This window comes from Cyprinodon variegatus, unplaced genomic scaffold (genome assembly GCF_000732505.1).
Source record: "Cyprinodon variegatus isolate N-32 unplaced genomic scaffold, C_variegatus-1.0 Scaffold349, whole genome shotgun sequence".
NCBI lineage: Eukaryota > Metazoa > Chordata > Actinopteri > Cyprinodontiformes > Cyprinodontidae > Cyprinodon > Cyprinodon variegatus.
Window position 1 is genome coordinate 562079 of NW_015150802.1, and position 25780 is coordinate 587858.

At 38.0% G+C, this 25780-nt stretch overlaps 1 protein-coding gene across 2 annotated transcripts in view; it reads left to right on the forward strand.

Annotated features, from left to right (window-relative positions):
- pdgfc (platelet derived growth factor C) overlaps positions 1-25780 on the forward strand; it is a 50980-nt gene continuing 25200 nt past the window's right edge. The window contains exons 1-2 of one of the 2 annotated variants that reach the window (XM_015385812.1): positions 1-396; positions 551-745. In XM_015385812.1, the coding sequence (XP_015241298.1) occupies positions 574-745 (172 nt within the window). In that variant the 5' untranslated portion in view covers positions 1-396; positions 551-573. Of the gene's footprint in view, positions 746-25780 lie in introns of both variants that reach the window. The other variant, XM_015385811.1, reaches the window with a different exon arrangement.

Below are 25780 nucleotides of genomic sequence, written 5' to 3' on the forward strand. Positions count from 1 at the left end.
ACCTGTTGTGCCGTCAGTTGCCACTCGCCAAAAACCCAACCCCGTCCGCGCAGCGATATTTTATCTCAGTCTACGAGTTATGACTCTTGACTCCGCCAGACAACAGATCTCGTCTCAGTGGTGCGGATACTTTTCTCCTGTTGGACTGTATCAGGTTGCTGGACTTCCTCACAGGCTGTCTGTGTGAGCGCTTTGGGTCTAATGCGCAAAGATCTGCTGGGATTTCTATGAGGGGGAGTAGAAGGCACCCTGAGCGCGCATTTGCACTGAAATGCATCTGTGTATTTTTGATCATCCAGTACCTTAGAAGAAATGCTTGCATAAAGGCGATTTTCCGGGATTCAATTGCTTAAATTCTCTTCAGCACAAATATTCTACGTTCACCAGAGCCAACAGGTGCGCACTCGCGCTGCACAACAAGTTTTGAAGCCTTGGAGAGGTTTCCTTTTTCCTTATCCTTATTTTTGTTTTTAGATATGAAGAATAACATATGATAAAGACTATGTGGATTTTAGTCATCGCTTATTTTCTCCAAATGTGTCCAAAACAGCATTTGTTTCCCGTTAATGACGCATGTTTGTGGTGATCCAGACCAGAGTCCAGCTTTGTGATCGCCAACTTCCACTCATCCAAATGATCCTTTCATTATTAATCCTTCTTGCATCGCTTCTCCAACAATATGGCACCGAAGCAGAGTCCAGTGATATCAGCAAGTTTCAACTTTCAAATATAAAGGAGCCAAACGGTACGTTTTTATTTTTTTTGAAGTTATTAAAAAGTTTAAAGCAGTTAGGGTTCATTTTTTTTCTTGGCTCAAAGCCACGCTAAAAAATACTCATTAGAAATTGTGTCAAAGGTTGCATTTGAGTTGGTTCAAACAACATTGCCCATGATGGGAAGTTGCAAATTACCTTTCACCTTTAAGTTTACCCGTGTATGTATACTTAAGAGGGGAAACCCTCCTGAAATTCCTTGTCCCTGGGGATAAGTTTTCCAAAGGAGGGTAAAAAAGGACTCCATTCATCCAAAAGAAATCGCCCCAGGCCATGTAATTTACTTACCTCACTGAACTGACATTGGATCAAGTGTATTAATTCAGAAATTATGTTTTGTAGGGTTTCATGTTCAGCTCAAGTTAAGGGAAGGTTTTCTTCTGACTGAATTAGTTTATATTTTGTTTAGAAGGAAATTTGACAACCTAGTTCTTTGTTCTTGAAGAGCTGGGAGAGTGCAGCAATGGATGCAGAGAGCAATGTCTTTTAGAGCTCAGTCAAACAACTTCTTAAGCTCTAATAGTGTTTTTCATGACTGACAGTAATGATATTTAATTAGAAAAAATATCCTACAACTTTCTTAACTGTAGTGTGCATTCTGAAAAGAAAGTCTCAATCATGCCATGCTGCTGGGAAAGAAAAAAACTTTTAAAAGAGTGGATAAGTCATAACATTTGTGGGCTTTTAGTTAATACAGCAAACAATTAACAAGTTTTGTAAAAAAAAAAAAAAAAAAAAATCAGTTTTTACTAAGATCTTCAATCATTAACAGAACCCTACAAGGTTGAAGTTAGTGATTTAGTCAGGTGCCAAATTTTGGGATAAGCCACTTCAATTCCATTACCCACCTTGCTCAGTATTCAAGTATGGTGTATTGTCAGGAGTTTATCTTCTTTTGATTGCTGCATGGTTCTATGTTGTAAAGTCTTGTGCTTCAAAACTTTTAAAAACTTTTTCTGCAAAGTGTGAAAGGTGAAATTAACTTTCACTATAGATCTAATTTGTGAAATAAAGTCTAATATAAGAGCTTTTCATGCTACAATGTGTAGTATGGGGGGGGGGGGGAACATGTCCTTATTCTAAGATCTTGTAGATGTGTCAAATTCCATTTATTAGCCAGGAGGTTTCACAGGCTGTATGTAACTGACGCGCAACACTGACTTCACTACAGTAACAGTCAAGGCTGAGAAATCACAGTCCCTCAATGGGAGTTTCAGGTTTAATCAGGATAAGTGAGGAGGGAAAAACAACAAGGATGAAAGAGGGATGGAAGAAGTATAAGACTGGTTTCACTTTGGTTGAGAAGTTGGTAAGGCCATCTGTGACCTTTTAACTGGAGTGTCTGAATGCTCACTGTGCTGCCTCACTTGATTTCTGATGCAATGAGACACAATGTGATATTGATCTGATTGTGGGGAGAGAGCCAAACCTGTCTGGCATGTTTAAAAGTACTTGCCTTGAGAGTTATGGACCCCAGTTGTATCAAACTCTGCAACTGGCTGTTGATGACTGTAAGACATCAGATGGGAACACCAGCTGAGAGCAATGCTGTAAAGAGAACCAGTCAGACTAAATAATGCAAGAAAGAAATGGGTATTAATGCTGCTGTATAAAATGAACATGTTGCTTATTTATTGTATTTTAATCATACTAGAGATGCAAATGAAATAGTGCAAGTGATATTCTACTTGCACTATTAGAGGGCTGCTCAGTGGGTGCAGTGGGTAGCACTACTGCCTTGCAGCAAGAAGGTTCTGGGTTTGAATTCCAGCCCATGGTCTTTCTGCATGGAGTTTGCATGTTCTCCCTGAGCATGCATGGGTTCCCTCTGGGTACTCCGGCTTCCTCCCAGAGTCCCAAAACATTAGTGTTATTTTAATTGGCTTCTCTAAACCGGAGGTCTTCAACCGGGAGTCTGGAACCCCCAGGGGGTATGCGGAGGTACTGCACAAGGCTTGCAAAAGTTTTGGTTGATTAGACTTTTTTTATAGTCCCCCATGCAATTTTTTCCACTAATTGAAATGTCTTTAAATACACATTATTATGAATTTTACACTCTGTAGTTAACAGATGAATGGAGGTAGAAGATGTCTTTCAGTCATCAATGCACACATTCAGTGACACACAGGAGCTCTTTCAAGCTGGGCACCGTTTTGTTCTCAACACCTGTCCCATCAACCAGGAATCAGAATCAAAAATACTTTAATAATCCATGAGCCAAATTATTTTCGTTACATGACTCCATCTGTAATAGAATGATTAAGGACCAGTTCCATATAACACAATTTCATACAATATATATAATTAGGGGGTCCCCGCTCCATCTCGCCATCATCCTTGGCCTAGAAAACGTTGAAGACCACTGCTCTAAACTCTCTTTAAGTGTGAGTGTGTGATCGAATGGTTGTTTGTCCTGTTTGTCTCTGTGTTGGCTTTTCCCCCTGAAGACAGCTGGCGATAGACACCAGCACCCCTTGTGACCCCCGCTTGGGATAAGCGTGAAAGAAAATGGATGGATATTCTACTGCTACCTATAGTAAATGCCTAATATCTAAACGATAAAATGAGTGATGCAGTATATCATTTAGAAGAGCAACATTAATGCATAAAGTTTGCAAACAGAAGTCCACCAGCCAGACCAATCCGACAGCATCTTTTTCACATCTTCATCGTAACTTTTTTGTAATTAATATATTTTATTGGATTAATAAATTGGATAAGGCTTCTACAACCACTGTCATGTCATTAAAAATAAAGAAAATTAGGCTAAAATTAATCTACTTTATTCGATTTACATTTGAAGATCCAGAAGTAAACCTGAATTCTAATGCTCTCTATACTTTTGTTATGGCATCTAGTTTTTCTTTCTACTATAACATGCTTCAGCATTGTTGGGTCTTGTGCTGTTTTTTAAACTTCCATTATAAACAAAACAATTATTTATACCCTTATCTCACAGTTAATATCATTTCATTCACAAAATTAATTGTGTTAAACTGCAACTTCTATGTTTTAGTCAAACACATACAAGGACCATTTTCTGAATAGGAAGGAAATAATGCATACATTTTCAGAATTTTTACAAAACTACAAACATGTTTGCATCACCCTCTGTTTCTCAGAAGCTCTTAAATAAAGTTCAATGTTACCAGTTCAATGCCACAGTCACATAATTAGAGTGCACCAAGAGAAGAAATCTCCCTTAAAGGTTAAGCCATACCAGGAACACATCAAACATTTGGAAGATGAGAATTTTTGTTTGTCTTTATCTGAGTTTAGATGATGTTGTAGATGAGTTTAAGACAATAAATACAAGCCATTGGATACAATTTAAAGTAGAAACAATTCAAAGGTATAAGACTTGAGTTTGATTCCTGGTCTGAAACTAGATTCTAATTACAGTTTATATCTTCTAAAAAAATATCATAATAAAGGTACATAACTTTCTTATATTGTACATAATTCACAAGTTTAAATGGGCATAGTCTTGTTCTATGACTTGACATTTATATGCCAGTAGTTCAGTCTGGTTTCATGCAGTGTTTGAAAAAAATACATATTTTTGGCATGTTATTGATGTTAGTGTTTTACTCTTTATTTGTGCTCAACTTGTTAGTAAATTAAGTCCCTCAGTATATTTACCATATAAAAAGATCATACTGATTAATAGCATTACTTTCCTTAATGATGGGACTGTTCTGCTCTTAGGTCTGATAATGGTCTTGTCCATAGACATGTATATAAATAAGCCCTGCATGGACCACTATCGCCTGGAACTGGCGAGACTTGTTGCCCCTACCTTGTACAGGTCCAGTGCTCTAAGATGGCATCTTTGCAGAACAACACTGTCATCTTTTTTTTCTGTTATAGTTTTGTTTCTGTATTTTGCAAAATATACACAAGATATCAAATAATAGTCTCCTTAATCATTTCTTCAGTCTGGTAATTCTTACGTCCCTGGTCATTTCTTTGAGTAAACATTTTCCTTATTGTCATTTTGTATACACAGTGTATACAAAACGAAATTTTGTTTTGTACAGCTTTCATGACATTTCCATTTCTTAAAGTGCAGCAGTGATCAAATGTAAACAGTGTGGGAGAAAAAACATTATGGAAAAATGCATTGATATGGACGCTTAAATCATTAAATGTATATGGTGTATTTATGCAGTGTTTTGGTTTGGTGTTGTCAGTGTGAGGCAGAGTCTTTGACATGTTTTAGAGTATTCCCAACAGTTCAGCTATCAGATGGCAGTGGAGAAGCAGCTGTTTTGGAATCTGCTGGACCTGCATCGAATGCTGCGAAGCCTCTTCCCAAAGGGCAGCAGGGAGAACAGTCCATGGTGGGGGTTTAAGGGGTCATTGATAATGTTACACACTGCACAGGGATGAAATGTCTTTTATGGAGGGAGGAGCCCCCATGATCTTCTCTGCTGTCCTCACCACTATTCTCACCTTTTTCCAGTCTGAGGTGCTGTAGCCCCCACACCACACAGTGGGACAGCTGGTCAGAATGCTCTCTTTGGTGCTTCTGTGACCAGTGAGGTGGTGTTTACAGTCCAGGTGAGGTTGTCTATGAAGTGAATTCCCAGGAATTTGGTGATGTTGACCACCTCTACAGCTGAGCTGTTGATGACCAGTGGAGCATGGTTAGGCCGCTTCTTCCTTAAGTCAACGATGATCTCCTCCTTCTTCTCCACATTCAGGATCAGGCTGATATCTCTGCACCAGACCAACAGCTATTCCTCCTCCCCTCTGTAGTACTGGTCATTGTCATCTCATCTCTGATGAGGCCCACCACCGTAGAGTCGTCTGCAAATTTCATGTTGTGATTGGTGGTGAACTTGGTTATGCAGTCATGTGTCATCAGGAAAAACAGCAGGGGGCTCGACGAAGAGCAGAGGGGTCTTCAGTGGAGCAGTTTTGTCGGTAGGTGAACTGGGACGGGTCCAATGTTGGGGGGAGACTGGAGACGATGTGTTCTTTAACCAGTTTTTGGAAGCACTTCTTCATGATAGGAGCCAGTGCGACAGGCCTGTAGTCATTGAGCGAGGTGACCTGAGGCTTCTTTGGGACCGGGATGATGGTGGCAGACTTAAAGCATGATGGCACTATGGATTGGTCCAACAAGGTGTTAAAAATGTCTGTGAGTACACTAACTAACCTGTACACTCCTTGTACATCCGCCGAGGTACGTTATCGAGGCCTGAGGCCTTTTTTGACTCTCCTCAGTTTTCCTCACTTCAGCTAGGTCAAGGTTGATTGCCGCCTCCCCCTAGTGTGGAACAGCTTTCACTGCTGGCGTGCTGTACACCGAGGACGTTCTATTTTAAACCTGACAATACCAATTTGAGATTCTTTCTTATAGCCCCTAGATTCACCTGACAGTCCTTCCAGTAAGAAAAACCACCTGAGCTGTTAAAGGATCTGCCTCATCTCACAGAGCATCACCCACCAAGCCCTGCACGCTTTTTAGAACATTTGGGCAGAGGGGGATTGCATCAGGAGCTAAGGGATTATATTCCACATACATACTATTAACCTTCAGTAAATTAGGCAGTCATGGATCAATGTTTCCCCACAGGGAATTATATGTATTTACATGTTGGCCTAGGGACTATACTGCTGGCAACTCATGGTGCTGTTCCTATTTCTTGTAACTAGAGATGCTGTTCAATGGAAGGTACTTTCCCGTTCTTTGATTTATCTGGATTGCTGTCATACCATTTTCTGTTTCCCTAATTTAAAAAAAATCGATAAAGGCAAGCAAAAACAAAGGCAACTAGAGCCCAAAAATAACCTTAAAATTAAAAAGGAGATGCAAAACAATACAACAAAAAATATTGTATCATGTGGTGATACAATATTTCTTCTACTCTCGACTCTGTACCCACCTGAAATTAGCCATGACACGCTCACATTGGCGCCTCTGCTGTAAGAGGATGCTGCTTGCATCAAAATGATCATTGTGTCTACGATGGATAGCCGGTCCTAAATCTTTGGGGTGAAAGATTGATGGCCTTTGCAGCCTCAGCCAGTGGACAGGACTAGCAATATATGAAATTGACTGCTGTATGCTGTAGGTTATAAAGAAAATCGATCACTTGCATTTTCTTTGAAGGCATAAGTAGCAAAAAACTTTCAAGCTGGGACATTTAAGTATGTCTGCTGACTTCCTGATATCAAAACTTTTTGTTTTATCAGATTGTAGAAATTTTACAAAAATGTTTCTATTAAGGAAAGTTGCCTCTTGAGCAATTACAACCATGTGTTGGGACTTAATTGAAAAGCTTACTTATTTTGAAGTTTTCTTAAAATTTGGTAAGGATTGGTTTGCTACTAGAACCATCTGCAGGTACATCACCCAATATGAAAACAACATTTTTGTCCCTTCAATGAAGCTTAAAGCTTTAAGACACAATATTTTCAATTTTTTAAGTTAGACTGTGACTGTTGACCAGTGGCTGTCAGTAGACTGACAGGAAAGTGGGTATGAGAAAGGGGGCGAGAAATGCAGCAAAGTTACCACAGGTCGGATTGGAACACGGGATTTTTGATCATTTAAAGAAAGTATAATATAAGTGGCCAGGTTTTAAAAATAGGATTACATTTGTTCAGTGATGGGAGTAACAGCGTTTGAAAGTAACGGCATTACTAACGCTGTTACCTTTTTTGGTAACAAGTAATTTAATTACTTTGACTGTAACTATAATGCAGTTACCATAACCAACACCCCGTTACTGCACGTTACTCAGGTCGCACAATTAATCTTTTTTTCATGATAGGACTCGTGCACGCCTTGTCATGAGAGAGGGGAGGATGAGATTGGTGATGTATGGGGAGATTACGTCTGTCAATTGGGTAGGTGGGTGTTTCCGCTGGCGGGTATTAACGTACAGCACACACAGAGAAATGGAGAGTGAGGAGGACTCCAGCAGCAAAACAGCGTTTTCCAGATGGAAATATCGGTGTTACGTCGAGCTGCGTTTCCCAACCGCGCAAGCGACAGGAAACGAGCTTGCTCGCTAAAGGTGCGTAACAGCCGCTCTGTGCTCGCGCCACAGGGGAACTACAGAGAGCGTGAATGATCAAATGTTAGCTTATATGGAGAAAGGGATGGATGGATGGATGGATGGATGGATAAATGATAGATAGATGGATGGATGTATGGATGTTGCAGTGTCTATAACAACCCAAACACACAGGATTTCAAAATTAGAACTTCACACTCATGAGTAGAGATGATGCAGCCTGGGGAGTGGCGGCCTAGTGGTTAGGCAATAGGGCTTTGGATCCTGAGGTTTGAGTTCGATCACACAGACTGTGAGTTCGCTCACACAGACTGCCACTCTGGGTCCCTGAGCCAGCCACTGCTCCCCAAGGGGATGGGTTAAATGCAGAGAATTAATTTTGTTGCTCTGTACTTGGGACAGTAACCTGACTCCGCCAGATGGATTTGCTCCGCATATCCATCTGAAAAGCTTCCGTTGAAGTAATTTTGGGAAGGGGCGAAAATACTGGTTAGCTGATTGGCCTATAATGGTGATAGACGGGCCAAATAAACCAATCAGATCAATGAAGCATATGACGTACTAACAGAGCGACGACGAAAACACAACCACAAGCCAGGCTACTCTTGCCGAAACCAGTCGGGAGAAGAGCAAAAACATCTTTTCCTCTGAGAAAAGCCTCCAGAGCAGTGTTTTGCTCTTCTTTCAGTGATGAAATACTCCGTAATTCCGATTAAATTTGCTCGATAGCCATGCTAACGCTAGTTTGATCGGCTGAAGCCGCCATGTTCTTTAGACTGAACTGTCACGCTTCTCGTTGCGTCACACCTCAACCCACCTCAAAGCCAAAGCTGATTGGATGTTCGTTTGGTGAACAGCTCCAAATTTTCTTTAACGGAGAGTCTCCAGACTGATCTGCGAGTGAAACCTTGAAAGCTTGCAAGATCAGGATGGTCTCATGAGGCTATTGTGACAGTGGAACGACAATAAAATTGAATTCTATTCTGATGATAATTACACTGCATCAGATACCATTCCCCCCATTTTAAGAAGAGGGGAACGCTGTCTGATGGGGTTTAGAAGCCCCTCAGATAGCGTACCCCCATGTTAGACAGGGGGAGAATTTGCAAAAGTAATGCAATAGTTACTTTTAGTAGTAACTAGATACTTTTATTGTGGAGTAACTCAGTTACTTTTTAGGACAAGTAACTAGTAATTATAACTAATTACTTTTTCAAAGTAACGCACAACACTGCATTTGTTTTTATTACAAATACATCAAACGTACTAAATGCAGGTACCACACTTTGCAATAAGACCTGACAAACTGGAGTTCTCCTAGATGAGAAACTATGTATCTTTTAGGGGGGTTCTATTTTCCACAAAAAAACAAAAACAAACAAAAAAAAACATACAGTTTGAAATAAAATGGAAATATATGGTTGTGGGAATAAACAAAACAAACAATTTACTTTGTTATATATTTTCGAGAGGAAATTTACTATAAAAGCCTCCGGGCTTAATCTTTGTCATCAGCACCTCAACCTCCTTTTTGATGTTGTTCATACCTTTGCCATAAACTCTCATCAGGCTGTTAAAAACTTTGGCATTAACCCGTCCAGCCCCAGGGAAGACATGTCAAGGGGGTCTTTTTCACATCTCCCTATTAATTTTGGGTGTCATGGACTGAAAAAAATACCCCCGCTGTACTGAGTAAAATACTTGCTTCCCATCTTTACAAATAGAGTTTTTTATAAATCAAGACTTCATGCTGATGTCACCTTTATTAGCATCTGGCTTGTTTAAGCTTGTGCTCTTGAGCATTGATAGCTTTCCCTAATGTTATAGAGTTCACCATGCGCTCTAACATTACTGTAGGCTATGATTTCCTGGCATGGACGCCACTTGTCAAGACTGCACATCAAGCAGAGAATGTATCTCAGTTTCCCAATCAGACAGGTCATCTCAAAGGGCACCTCTTCATATCACCTCTCAGAGTTAAGTGGTTTCTCTTGTGTTTATAGTGGATAGTAGTGTTTTCATCCCTGCAGTGACCAGTCATCAGCACAGGCCAAGATCTCATCAGGAAAAACCTTGCAGGAGATATTTGTAGAAGATAAGGATTACCTGTTCTATGCCAACATATTACACCCTGAACCTTTTGAGGAATGTAAGCACCGCTTTTGGAAACTTCTGTTCCTCTAAAGATTATAGGATTGGTGGGGGAGGGGCGGGGGGTCTATAGAGAACATATCCACTGCCCCATTTTTGCACACTTTGAGAACTGATGTGGATTTTGTATTGTATATATTTTTTCTGTTGGAGTAAAAAAAACACGAATGATTCTGAATTGTTGTTTTGGACTCATAATGGCAGATTTATAAAATGTACAACAACCGCCCATTAATGGATTCAAACGTTTTACTTGCCAAAAAAAACAAAGTCTGAGGAATGAATTTGAACACATGTAAAGTTGTCTTTTTATTCTAGGAAACACTTTGAATACCAACAACCATACTGTTTTCCATTTGCTGGCAAAATATCCCTGACCCAATGATGCATGGACTCAAGGTGTGATGCTAGGGCCTTCGTGGTTCAGACTCCTTCCTTAGCTCATTGCCCAGATGTTGGTTAGGAAGGAGACCTTTGGGATTTGGAGCCCAAAGTAACTGATTAAACTACTCATATAAACCTTTTTTGAACATTTGGATTTGTGATTTGTGTATCCTGCAGAAAGGTGGGATATTGTACATCATCCACTGTACAATAACACAATTACATATGTTAAACTATGAGGAGAAGATCAATGATTTGCAGCAGAAAACATTTTCCCACACTGTATCCTTTTCTGTTTCCCAGGTAACAAGGTACCTGCTATAGGCCATCAATGTAATATTAAAGGAGACATGATTTATTAGAGCAGGTTACCTCCTTTGTCTTCTCTGTAGTCCAGCTCTGATGCTTATATCTCTAGTTTAGAGACCCTTAGCAGTGAATGGAGGTCTCGTTAGTCTGACCCATAAGTAGCTATACAGCTTGATACAAACAAACAAAAGGATGTTTATTTTGACAAGAAATACCACTGACATTTAGTGGTTCAACATTTGAGCTACAGTAATTCATCTGTTTAACTGGAACCCACAGGGAAGCCTTCCCTCCCCTTTTCCATTACTGAGCCTTCTATGGGTGGATAATCCTGTTCTTTGACCACTTTTTGTAGTGCTGCACATGTGGCGATGCACTGGTGTTGTCTTTAAGAGGCTGAAGTTTAATTTAGACTTGCACTTATCTATTCATTTTATTTACACTCTGAAATGTATGCATAGAAAATCAAGAATATATTTTCCTTACTAGCTAACTGTTACAAAATTTGCCCTGCCCAGAGCAAAAAAATAGTGATTTGTACAGACCCAAGTCTCTTCTGCCAGCTTCTACAATGATAGCCATCTGGCATTACTCAGATTTCTTGCTTTACTTAAGTTTTTTAATTCGAAATCATGGCATGGCCCTAAAATTTGTGAAAAAAAATAAACAAACTTCTTTTCTTTTTATGTCCATTCATTATTCAACACAGATTAGATACCCCCTTTTACATCTCTTGATGTAAAAGCTTTTAATAGTCTCCACTTAATACTTGAATGAAAAATACTGCGCTGTGCAATTTATCATTGTGTTGGGCAGTTTTATAGAAGTAAGGATGCTTAACTGATTTAAAGCCATCCAAGAACATTTATAGTTTAAATTTATGGTTTGAAGTCAGTGGAAGGAAAAAAGGTCAATAAGAAGACCACTAAATGGTTGTTGGATATAAACAACATATACAGACAGGTCCAACACAGGTCTTTTTTCCTAAAGAAAATAATATATCTCATAGTTTAGAATATATATTCAAGTCAAAGGGAAAATCTTTTTAGTAAATCTTTATACTACAACCAGTAGTAGTGGACACCTCTAAATGTAGGCAGTGGTGTGTTTATTTCCTCATAAAACTTCTTTGGGAGACAATTCGTAAACATATCTCTGTTTTCTCTGTCGGCTTTATTTGAACATGAATTGCTGTTTTTGGCAAGGAAGCATCTCGCTGTATCCCGACTGTTTAACATCTCAGGCTTTCCAAACTTCAGCTCTCTCAAAATTTGGATTTTTTTAAAGATCAGGTCAAATGTTTACCTTGTACTGTTGGAAAGCAATCTGAACAAATTTTGTCTGAGCCATAGCAAATTTGTGTTTGTCTAGATCCGAGTGGTTGGGTGATTCTCTAACCAGTAATGGTTTCTAAAAATAAACATCAAATTGAAATACTCTGGCCTCCTATAAGCAAACAATTACATGTTTTTTATGTTACTAAAAGTTGGCAAAGCAGCATAAATAAGTTGTGTTAAAATTAGTCATATAAAGAACCAGTCCAGCATGTCTTGCTCCTTCTGTTTTTATGTCCTGACACTTGCCAATGTGTAACATGTTCCAGTTTGGCTAGTATAATATTTCAGTTCAGGTTAACTGAACCTAAAGAGGCAGGTGAGATGACACAGAAAGGGAACTGTTGCAGTCTCTTTCTGGATGTAAAGGATTATTAAAAAAACAAAGAATAGAAAATCTAGATTTAACTTTATTAGCACAAATCCACAGTTCATTTGGATTTCAAAGCTTTTTTTTTTTTAACAGTGTCCTGTCTGGCAATGTGGCAATAAGAATAATTGTCTTGATGCCAAAACGAGCCCAACAGATTTTACTTTCACAAGTGTAGCGGTATGGCAATTGCCATATTGCTCCACTTGTTTCATGCATATAAATGGCTTTATTATACTTATGCAGGAAGTTTTACAGTTTATATGGACACTGCAATGTAAATAGAGCAGAAAAACAGAAGAAGAAAAGGAAACAAAGAAGAAAAAAAGAGAAAAGATGAAAGAGGGATAGAAAGGAGATAATGACAAAACATTTTCAGTCTGCTTCATCACCTGTAACGAGATGAAAAAAGAACAGCACAACCGGAAGACATGGTACGAGACATACAATAAAGCAACACCTTGAAACTATTGCTAAAGTAATAGTCTGACATGTACTCTGTGTTACCTGAAGATATGAATGTGGGCTTTCTGTATGGAAGTGAATCTCTGAGTACCTGGAGCCAAGCACCTGTAGTTGTTTGTGAGGGTAAACTTGTGCATGTAAAGTTTATCCATAGAAAAAATGCTCAATAGTGGTTGTGGAGAGCTGGAGAGGCACACCCCCCAGAGCACTGAGTCCAGCGCTGGGAAACCCAAAGCCCCAGGCGTCCAAAGGGACCCCAAGAGCGAAGGCACCAAGGAGGGGCCAGCCCCGGAAATCAGACCCCCACCAAGGGAGGAGGAGAGACAGCCCCCAAGAAGCCCCCCAGCCACCGCCATGCCGGCGCCCCGGGGAGCCGCGGAGACGAGTCCGCGGGCACCCTGAAGTAGGGCCGATCACCGCCCCCCCACGGCACCGACCGAAACGCCCCAGCCCCAGAGAGCGCCGAAACACGCCCCGCCCCCCGGCACCAAGCCCCGGCGACCGGCCGCAACACCCAACGCACACAGCTGGGCCCCAGCTGTGTGCGTTGCGCATCCGCCGCGAACCAGCCGCGAGCGCCGCGGAACCCCCCCAAAACGCCCCCCAGGCCAAAAGCGCGGCCCCACTCCACCAAGACAGATGCCAACAGTGCGCAACGCAACACACCGTGCACAGGACTAATAGATTAAAGTAATAGATGACTAATAGACACAGGATTTATTTTAAGATAGACGACAAAATATGTGTCTCCAAGTAGAACACCAAACATTCACATTTAAAATTCTAATACTGGACACAATCATACATACACACCCTAATAAAACCTCAATAATATACAGGTTGAGTTTTATCTGGGACTTTACAGACGGATCATCTAAAAACACCATGATAGAGACTTACCCTTGATATAGTCAATGCGTTTTTTTTATGAATTTGCATTTTTTTTTTGCAGCATTCAGCAGACGCTTTTTATCCAAAGTGACTTTCAAAGTAAACACAATGTTACAGTTGTCATATATATGACAATATGATTTCATCAGGATGTCACAACCTGAAGTACTGGCTGTCTTTTACTTATGCATTGTTTATCTTCTGTTTTTAAAGTTTTTATTATTAAACTAAGGGGGTAAAACTGGATGTCTGAATATCTGAGTATCTTTTATCACAATGATGATTTCAACAAACTCTTGTTCTGTTTTTTTGACTTAAGTCTTTTTTATTTGCTCATTTCTAACTTTGCAACATTAGAGGAAAAACTCATATCTTGAACTTATCCATTTTACTAAATCTAATCAGAGGAACCCCATCAGACACATAGCTGCAAGATCAACCTCTTAACAGCTGGATTTACCTCCACTTACCCCTCACAAGTACCTGGAGAGGACTCACGCATGCTCAGGAAGAACATGCAAACTCCATGCAGGAAGAACATGCAAACTCCATGCAGAAAGACCCTGGGCCGGGAATCAAACCAGCAACCTTCTGGCTGCAAGGCGGCAGTGCTACCTGCCTCAGTATGTAGAATCACCATACATTGCTCCACTGTGCAGCCCCGTAGAGCACCTATTTAAAGATATAACATATCAGTTACTGCAACATTTAATTTTTCTTTGGGATTAATAAAGTGTTTTTAAATTTAATTAAATTGAATACGTCATTGAACCAAGGCCTCCTTTCCGGACACTGATAGTGGAAATTTTCACCTCACTTTCAAGTATGCTAGACATCCCTAAATATTTTAAGGTTTACACAATATCATTTTGTGAGTGTAGGTATTTCCACAAATTTGTGAAATTTTTGTTTGGTTAAAAAAGGAACTCTCATCTAAAACTTTGCCCTGTTTTTATATTCTCAACCCTTTAAAGATTATGCTCTATGTGTGTAGCTGACATATAAGTGATCAGAAGTATACAGGAAATAAACTGTTCATTCCAGCAGCTTTCATTACATGTTCGATTTATAGCAGCCGATCTGTGTTTTAAATGGTTTCTGCTGATGCGCCTGTGATAATTTTTTGTTTGGATTTTCATCCTTCAGGTTGGGGTTTATTTATTTTTCAAACCTGGAACTGGGAAATTCCAACTTCAGAGTACAGAACGCAGCGTGATTCTCACAAATGTTAGAAAAATAGACAGGCCTGAGGGTCATAGTGAACAGTAAATCTCTTTTTAGTATGATCTGGAGCTAGTTGTAACTTACCTATTCATGACAGGACAAGCTCAGACAGAACAGGAAAATGTGCTTCTCTCCAAAGATTTAGATGTCAAACTTTGATATATATAAACAAAAATGATAAAATCAAAAAGCTGAGCTCAGAGAGAAGTTTGGAGAGATGTTTTAACAATGCTTAATTGCTGACTAGAGTATTTATCTCTCTTGCTGCAACATACTGTATCTTGCTTCCTCTAAAACAGGAGCCTGCACTTTTAAAACGGTTCAGCCTTAGTAGAGTTGCATGACATTGAAATTTGTTTAAAGTCATCCTATCTGTATACAAATTAAATCTATCCAATAAGTGTTAGTTTCCTTATGGCTGCCAGAATTTGAGATTTACTTAAAAGTGAGATCAGTAAATCTAGTCTTAATTGGTATTTATGGAATTCTTTGCAGATGCCCTTACCTTCTACAGTGGTATAGATTTATTTTACATGGTTTCTCTTCTTTTATTCAATGGGCTTTATTGGATTTCTCTAGTTTTGCAGTGAAAGGGAGCTGAAGTCAGAAAGTTAAAAAGGTTTAAAAACAAACCACTGGACTAGCTTTTCAATTCAAAATGTCTAGATTAGAGTTGATTTCCAAGCTTTATAGAGTAGCCTAACAATGCCTTGTTTTAGCTTAGAAAACATGCAAATTGAACTGGAAGAACAGGTCCACCCCTTAGTAATGGGGATTCGTTGAGGTCTTTGTTAGCCTACAACACCCGATACTGGCCTATGCCTCTGAAAAGGGAGTCGTTATGGTCATTGTTGGCCTGCCTGACCAGAGAGGGTGTTTTGGTCCCCTGCATGGTAAGGAGGATTGAGATGATAGTGGGAAGAAATCTGTCCTTTGTCAATAATAGACAAAGGAAAGAATAGAAAGAAATTTCAAATTATATATCTATATACTCCTTAAAGTTTAAATAAACTGCAACCACAATGCTTGATAACCTGTTTCTAAAGTTACATCTGCGTAGTTAATAGCTTTATTGCTCCCTCTTTCTCCATAACGGTCTAAAGGACCCGTCATTTGTAAAACCTAACTGCTAAGTTCATCTGATGCGGCAGAGGCATTTCATGCTTATCAAGCTCTGTCATTTAGCGGTCTAATTTTAGAAAGCATCAGTAAACATTGAGGATGTGTAAACAGCCTCATATTGCTTACATACACACACATAGCAAGCAGACCAGAACAGGTTTCAGCAGTAAATAGAAGACTGTAGATGAACCATGCGTGTGTGTAACTGGCACGGTGTTAGGTACTGATTGCTCCTTGGCATGGGTCTTAGTAGATAACACTCGTTTTTGAACCATGTTTTATATTAAGTGGCCATGAAATATAAGTCGAGTGAACTACTGCTGCACTCTTGAATAGATCTTTTTGCAGTCTGACTATTTGCAATATAATGCTGGGGATGCTCATCAGGTCAAATGCTGACATATTTATCTTTGCATGTTCTGCTAAATTATACTTATGCTTTTTTAAGTGTTTATGGTTGGCTGATTTATGTTTTTTTATTACTTGAAAAACTGTAGGTTAGTTAAATGCTTAAATGAGAATATTGGTAGCATGGAATCTCATCAGTATCCAACATGCAGTTTTCCACTTGATTAGCTGTCACTTCAAGTTCACTGTGTTTATTTTATCCCTCAACTGGTAATGAACAGATTATGATTCATTGAGTGTTTAAATGTTTCGACTGCTGTAATTTGAATTCATTTGAACTTTCCTTACAGCTACTTTAAACAAGGTCCTCTTGTAAGAAGACTCTGTAATGTAAAGAGATTGGCAGATTTTTACAATAGTGTGCATTACAGAGTTATCCTAACTTTTCAAATAGAATGTCCTAAGACATTTAAGTTATTAAAAAAAAATAATTCATGCCACTTAGAGCAACAGCACAAAATAAATCATCTCAAAATCCGATGTCACAATGCTGAGGAGGTTAGGTTTGATTGCCCATTGCGTATGTATGTTCGCCACTCTTGGTTGTGTTTTATTTGGTCCATTTCTTTGTGCTCTTCATTGTTAGGTGTATCTTTCTACAGTATGTTATTTCCTGCTGGTGGTGGGTTAGATTCTTTCTTATTTTTTATTTATATTTTTTAAGGTTCCTTTTTACATTCTTTTTCTGGTTAATTAGTCTTCCTCCTTCAGCTGCCCTGCCATTCTCTCTTTCTCAGCTGCTACTCATTTCCGCAGACTACCTCATCTGTCCCGTCTTTATTTCTCCACCCTGCCTCAGTATGTAGAATCACTGGTTCACATTGTGAAGTGCTGGACTAATCTGTTTGACTGCTTTTTCATCCCATCTCATTAAATTTTGTTTCATTATTATCATTTTTCCCCCAGATTTTATTGTCTTTACACTGTCACAAGTACAAAACAATGAAATTAACTCTCTGAATTTAACCCATCCCCTTGGGAAGCAGTGGGCTGCCATTGTGCGGCAACTGGGGAGCAGTGTGGGGATTAAGGGTCTTTCCTCAGGGATCCAGAGTGGCAGTCTGTGGGAGTGGGGCTCGAACGCACAACCTCAGGATTCCAAACTCTATGCCCTAACCACTAGGCCGCCACCTCCGCCTATTAATATAATGAACCTCAGTTCCTCTAAGCATTTAGGTTCCACATTAAACAGAGCCATGATAGTCAATAGGTAAAGAAAGGGACACTCTTAAATGTAAATAGACATAAACCATTTAACATAAATAACAGAAACCTTTCAAAGTAAATGGGAAATACACCATTTAGGATACATTTTTTGGGCCAAAAGAAAAACAAACAAAACAAAACATACCGGTCTCTGTAATCATTCACATTCTCATGATAGTTGGATTATGTTATATGGTGAGATATGATAAATGACATTTTCATAGAGGCAAACATAGCCTGTAACCCAATAACACACACTATTTTGAGAATGTATGGCTTTTCCAAGAGCACAAAAAGGCTTTCACTTCTGGCTGGATATGTTCTGCCATAGTATGCTCACATTGTGTTCTCCCTTAGAGGGTATCTATTTCTACAGCCCAGTTGGACTGAAAATGTACATAAGCTATGAAGAACTAGAGGTACTTGTCCACTGTCTGTTCATGCAGAGTTTGAGTATACTTGTCAGATCATAGGAGGAAACTGGAAAAGGGCAATTCGATAAGCAAAGTCTGACAATACCTAACATATACAGATTTCAGAACTATTCTGTGTTTTATCCCCAATCAAAATAGCTTCCAAAGTTCTTTAACTGATTATCTTCCATTTTTGACCAGTAGACAATAAAAAAATGTTTTCAGACCATTTTCTTACATATCTTCAAGTGCTATCTTCCTACAAAAGCACGATAGGCATTTAGTTTTATTATACTGTGATTCTTCCTGCAGGATGTATCTTTTGTATAAAGTTATAGACTCAATAAACTTGGGTATATTATAACACTGCCACTTTGTTACAGCTTGAGAGTTGCTGTCCTTGTACACACAGTCTCACTTGGGATGAGTCATTTAGTTACTGGAAAAATGCATTTTACTTATTCATCCTTTCTATCTTCCAGTAAATGGGAAGCAGTTATTCTCAGTTATTCCTCCCTTTGTGGTTTTGTTATTGGAAAAAATGATTTTTTTTTTTGCTGAAGTCTTGGTTATGTCTATTTAGCATTTATTATGTGATGTATTGCACAATGCATTCATCTTTACTTGTGACCATTTAAAAAATGCAACCTGTTACACTTTCAAAATGCAAAAAAAAAGTTAAAAAGAATCCTGTTTAGATTCTCCTTCTAGTAGTGAGTGGGAGCATACCTTTAATTGTATTTTTCCAGACAGCTATATATATAAGTAGCAGCCATTCAAAATGACCCTTCCCAGACAAATGGCAGCCCACTTCCCTCCCACTCCCAGCAGATTTCCCTCCAACTTCCAGCCACTGGAATGACCCCCTCCATCTCCTGGGTGTGCATATTTTTTTCCTCTGACTCCACCCATTCACTGAATTACAGGGTCTGGCCAGGAGATTTTAATCTCCTGTATCTTAATCTCTTTAGATGCTAATGTCCACAAATCATGACATAATATTTAAGTACAAATATTAATGTTTTAAAAAGAATTAAAGAGGACCAGCTAAGGGCCCATCAAGGAAAGTGGGGAAATTTTGAATGGCTACTACTGTATTTGACCATTAATGCAATCAGAGAAAGTATAGTTTCTAGAGTTTTTGTCTCCGCCCAAGTGGAATTTTACCGGTCAAACTTTGAACTTGTTAGGTATATTTTCAAAATGCATTGCCGATCCAAAGGGGAACAATCATGTGCATTGTTCTTGATCATCATTTTCACTATGTGCCTAGTGTTGCATGGCACACTTTGATGTCCTTTTTGTCTAATTTTTTTGCCTGTTAAATGACCCTTTTTGATTAAAAATTATTTTTTTTTCTTGTTTAATTACCTCGAAACACTTTTAAATATTGTTTCCCAAAGATGAGAACACATATTTATTTGCTCTTATCTTGTACTTGTCCACCAGCATAAAAAGAGCAAATATTGTGTTATGGGCATATGTTGAGCAATGAGCTAAGCTCTATGAGTATTTCATGTTTTGTCTTTAGATGGTTATGGGTATTTTCTACATTTAAGTTTAAGTCTTCTTAATTTTTAATAACAACAATCAACAAAATAAAATAAAAGAATAGTCAGTAAGTAATAGTCAGGGAAATAGTCTGGCAGAATGGAATGGTTGGATTTGCCTTCTCTGTCCTTCCATTTCCTTTTCTTTCTTTTTTTAGACTTCTCTTCAGCTTTCTTTTATTCAGAGCCTTCCGGGCAATAGATAAAATGAGTTACCAGTGAAAAAAGCAGACCTGTCATTCCCATCAGCATTTGTCCATTTATATCTCTCATTTTGTGCCCTGACAAGCAAAGTTTGTTCGACTTGTCTGGCTGCGCACCTGTCAACAGGCTGCAGTATGACGGAGATCGTTGCTCTGGCTTGTTTTTTTGGCATAAATTAGAGCTCCTGATAGAGTAGCCTGGCACTGATATCTAGGCTTATAAAGCATGTTTGTAAACTCCAAGATTATCAATAATATGTAAATCGTGCTCTGGTGTAACTTGTTTTTAAGTGACTCACAAAAGTATTGGCACCCCTCAAACTCAACTATCATACTCTGCACTTTTTGGTTCTGTTTTCAGTTTGAGTTTTCAGATATAGACTTTAATTTGTGTCTTTCTGTGTTTTCTAGTTTATTGGTTTCTTTTCTCTTTTAAGTAATTCTAGTTGTTTTTGGTTATATTTTTGAGTTCTTATGTATTTCTTGTTTATTTTTTTGTGTCAGTCTCCTTCTCCTAGCCCCCTTCTTGATTCTTCTGTCCACACCTGCTTCCAATCTGCTGATTAGCCTGGTCTTTGTTCAGTCTCCCATTTATACGACTCCTGTTCAGTCACTATTTGATGGTTCCCCATCATGTCCTGGCTCCTCATGTTTGCTTTCCCTGATGTCTCCTAGATTTAGGTTTTCTGTATGTGCTATGTTTAAGTTTTTGCATAATTTGCCACTTTTTGATTTATTAAAACGGCAAGATACCATTTGAGCCTCTGTCTCTGCATTTGGGTCCTCCAAAACCTCCATCCAACCCGACACTCGACCACGTTTTGTCAAATTTCAACCATAAACTTTCTATTTCAAATGGAATTCCTCAGACAAACACAAAGTAGCTCAAATTGTGATTTTTGTGGGAATGACCCACAATACCTTTAACATTATTTACACCTGTAAATTACAAACATATTCCATTCATAAGTATTTACTCTCCCTAAATGATTAATTTTGAAAATTACATTAGTTGCATTTAGGCCTGTGGTTCTTTTTGATACATGCATTTCTACTAGCTGAAATGTTTGCACATCCATCTTTCCCAGTAGCTCAAACTCTGTTAGATTGTATAAGAGTATCATTATAGAGCAATTATATTCTTACAGACGCTAAAGTGGATTCAGGTCTGAGCTTTGACTGGGCCATTGCAGCATAGCAATATGCTTTGAACTGTTATTTAAAGATCAGACTTTGTGCCTACAGTTCTCCCAGTTCTGTATTGTAGAGACTATCTGCAGTAATTACAATTTTCTCATAAAGCGATAAGTCTCAGACCAAGCTAAACTTTAAATCTTTTCATTCTAAGCCAAGTGGAGAAAGTGCTACAGAAATCAGGGCAGATGCTTTTGCCAGAACCCAACTCTGTCACAGAATGAAAAATGCATGGAATCATGAACACATTAGACTTTTATATCTTGGGCACACTTCTACAAAGGAGTGTCCACTTCCTCACACAAGTCATCAGTGGAGCAATGTGTTACCGCAGTGGGTATTATCTGATTGTGCAATAATCAAGTTTCTAATCTAGGTGCTTAGATTTTCTATTCCAGCCTTGTTACAGACATGTTGTCCCATTAATCAGGTCCAGTCCTTAAGAAGAGTGAATCTGTTACTGTGTCTATATATCGTGTGCTGCCCATTATTTTCCATATTTCCATTCTTTTCTCCAGCATTAGATCATTTGACCTAAGGCTCTTCATCAATGAAGAGGATTATCCTTTACAAAGAGATATTTTCTGCGTCTGCTATTGTGACATTTAAGGAAGATGACATTATAACATTAGAACTTATAGCTGATAGTATTGTAGTATGGGTAGGAAATCTATGAATAATCAAGAAGTATAAGTTTTAACAATACTTTGTCTGAATGATAAAGATTAGCCATAGCAGAATTTTATTCAGTTTTTAATGTTTATTATCATTGTCCTGGTGGAAGGACAACAATGACTTCATTCTCAAAAGGATTTCCCTACCTGAGTTGTGCAGCTCACCTTGAGCCTCTAGGCTGCTTCTCAGATCAAAACTCTTCTTGAGTTGGTTGTCTGTTATTGTGTGTGACTAGGTTCATCGTCTCCCAATCACAAGTAACAAAGGGTTGATATTTGATGTTTTTTTTTTTTTAAATGGCATCATCAACGCATCCAAACTCCCATTCTCTAATTTAGCCCTGTGTTTTAAATACACACTGAAAATGTTAGATTTTCAGGAAAAGGTATTTGCTGGGTGCACACACTGCAACAAATTGCATCTATTTGGTGAATGTTTAATTTAGGAAGTAATGAAGCAGCTCTTGTTCACTGATTTCATGTTAACCACTACTCATTGTGTCCAAAAATAAGAATTTTTGCTGTGTTCACGGATGGAATGCTGCAAATGTTTCTGGGACACATTTGACTGAACAGATACGTTTCATTTGAGATGAAGTGGATATTGATGACCAGGAGCTGCCTAAATGAGCAAAGTGGCCCATACAGGTTATTTTATTAGACAGCAGACTGTCAGGTAGCCAATGACCCGTGTGGATATTCAACAGGAATAATTGAGTGCTGTACTGTAAGCATTTTCAGGTTTTTGTTGTGTGTTTTTTTTTTTAATCTTTTTTCTTTAGATTACTTTTAGGCTCTAGTGACCTTTATTATTTTATTAAATTTTTTGAAGTAGGCAGATAGGAAATGGGAGTAGAAAGAGGGGGAAAACATACAGCAAAGGTCAACAGGCCAGGACAGCGCCTTGTGTTTTCTGTATTTTTGGCCAGTTCTTAAAAACCCGTCCCCCCAAAAAAAGTAATAATAAAAAAAGTAGTAATAACATTAAATACATAAACATAAAATAATTTTAATTTTATGTTGTAAACCATCACATGGATGATGTATGGCGTTGAAGGAAAAATATGTATTTTTTGATTACTATCTTGTTTTTTTATTTATTTTTTAATATAAAAGGTTTTCTGTTTATGTTTGACTCATTGTTATATAGATGCAGCAGAATAGTTTAGAGATTTGTTAAAGAACATTCGAGAACAAGGTTGAGGATAAAGTTCTGAATAAGTTCAAGAATGTAAAGTAGAAGTTCTTAGATTGTAAAACAACTCGGGAAGCTTTGCTCAATCTATCATCCTAAAGTTTAAAAAATATGACTCAAGCACAGATCTAACAGGACATGGCTGTACATCTATCTGACATTAGTTAGTTGAGCATTTAGGAGAGAGGCAGCTAAGAGGTCCGTGGTAAATCTGTAGAAGCTTCAAAGATCCACATCCCAGGCAAGACAATCTGGATATAGAATTACTATATATTTACACATCACAAATATGACCTTAATTGAAGAGTGACAAAAAATAATCATTGTAGAAAGAAAACCGTAAATAAGGCCATGTAGGAGGCACAGAAAATAGGTAGGAGACCACGTTCCAGGCAGAAACCAAAACTGAACCTTTTGGGCACTCAAATTAATGTGATAAAGAACCGTAATGTTGCATTTTATCCTACCACCAGTCAACCAGAATGATGGCGTCATAATACTGTGTGAATGATATTGATAAAGCAAAGGCAAAAGGCAAAAGTCCAGCACAGAATTAAGGTAAAAATTTTAATCTAAATTTACAGATGTTCTAACTCATGTATAATTTTCTTTTTGCTTTATAATTATTCACTTTTGTATTGGTTCATCAAATAAAGTTCCACTAAAATTAATTGAAATATGTGATTTTCTTTTTTTGTTTTGTTTTATTAAATAATATTTACTTTTTTAACCTAAAACTTGACCTCCAAAACAAGTACACATGTATTGTCTAAAGTTTGATATGGGATATAATGTGTCAGAGATAATTATGATTCCATTATATATAGAGGAATATTTATAAGGCTTTGTATTGTCCAGACTTGCTTAAACTGCTGAGAGGACCAAAAATAGATTAGTTTTGTTTGCCACCCTCAATTTTTAGTATGCTATTGGTGTTTTCAAGCACAAACAGTTACCCCTGAATCAATGGAGCTTTAGTCTGTTATCCTGTGAGTGCTAGGAATTAACCTGTCAGCTTTAAGACACTGCTTTGCCTGCAGACAGCATCCCTTCCCCCAGAAATGTCAATTTTCCCGTTTTCTAATCCTCAAATTGGCACCCACTTGAACTCCCAGCCTATACTTGCTTGGTTTAGCACAGCCGGCCCGTGGGCAATTTTCTAGGCTGAGAATGTTTAGAAAAAACATTTTTCTTTTGAATTTGAATCTTTTGAGTTGTTATTGTATTTTGTAAAGCTTGGTACAGTCGCAAAATTGTTTGTATAGCTAGAGATTAGACCATCAGTTTGCCCTTTTTGCAGATTCTTAAGCATCTCGCTTAAATATGTGTGATTTACTAAAGAGAACAAAAGGTTCTTTATTTGTAGAATCTTGCAGGATAGGAGCTTATGTCAAAACTTTGATTATGTTGCATTTGCTCTTCCTGTTGGTCCGCTCAATTAAAGTGAGGGAGTTGTTAAAAAAAAAAAAAAAAAAAAAGGGGGGGGGGTATTTTTTTTTTTTTTTTTTGGAAGCATGCATAGCCTGATTAATATATTCTATTCACCTAAAGCACTATGCATGGTATGGATGTTACATGTCAGGTTCGCCGGTCATTGACCTTGACCAAGGTACCTTACAGTAGAACTGCAGTCAGTCCCTGGACTGGCTAGGGACTAATTTCCCACTGGGATCAGCTTCATAGTCATGGCAGGACAATTTGATTTTACTTAGGAACATTTTTTGCAACGAATCTATTAAGATTTGGAACAAAAACTAACGAAACATTGTAACTTAATATCTGAATCCTTTTAAGTCAAGTATGTTTTATTCAAATTCAATAAATTAAATTGAAACAGCTGAAATAATTTTCAAAATCTAATATTTTTATTCACATTTCAAATATTCATTTAGAGTATTTATTTTATAAAATAGACTTTCAAAAAATAAGTATTGCTTCTATTGGCTTATTTATTCGATGATTTACACCCTGGCAATTTATGAGTTAAAACTATTTTAACAGTTCCATCGAACTATATTTACATTGATCTGACAACAGGCATTCTAAAAGTCACACGAGGGACTTTGCAGTCAGATGTCAGACATTGACATCACATTTGGCTGTTCTTTTAAGATAATAATCTTAATACTCTGTTGTGCAGAGAATTACCTGCCTGCCGAGAATCACCTCCCCTGTCGCGGGAGCGCGCATTGCCCTAAACTCACGCCCATTGATGAGAAAACGGATTGAAATATGAAATTTTAAACATATTCCAAATGTTTTCATATTTCTTCTACATGGATGCCTTAAAATTAATAGTTTTGGTGGACAGATAAATTTGAATTAATAGGATTTTAAATATTTTGATCCAAGAATAATGAGATTTTGGTTGGAGTTTATTAGTGTTTAAACTACTTATATCCAGATTATGATTTTTCTTTTTCTCTACAATATCTTTATCTGAGTTATTAAAGTGTTAGAACAGTGTTAGCATAGATAAAGCTTTAAGCTAAAGATTCTCTCAAAAGACCACCAGCTTGTATTTCCTTGTTTCATTTAAACATTAAATTTGACTGTTAAAGAAAGGAAAATAATAAGACAAGTTCAATATGGGGAATTATTCAATTATATCTCATGAAGTTTTTTTTTTAAATCTCATAAACAACATTTTCCACTCCATGAACCTAGTACAGTATGTGTGTTGACAGAAGGTGCAAACAGAGAAGAAAATACAGTTAAATAAAAGCTACATTGAGAGCTGTGAGCGACTATGGCTGTGTCCAAATGTACGCCTTAACTCCTATAGAGGACAATATAGAGGATACTTTATTTTATGTGTATCCGAATGTGTAGTGGATAAAAACTTGAATAATATTGTACATCGATGGTCACTAGACGAGCAGA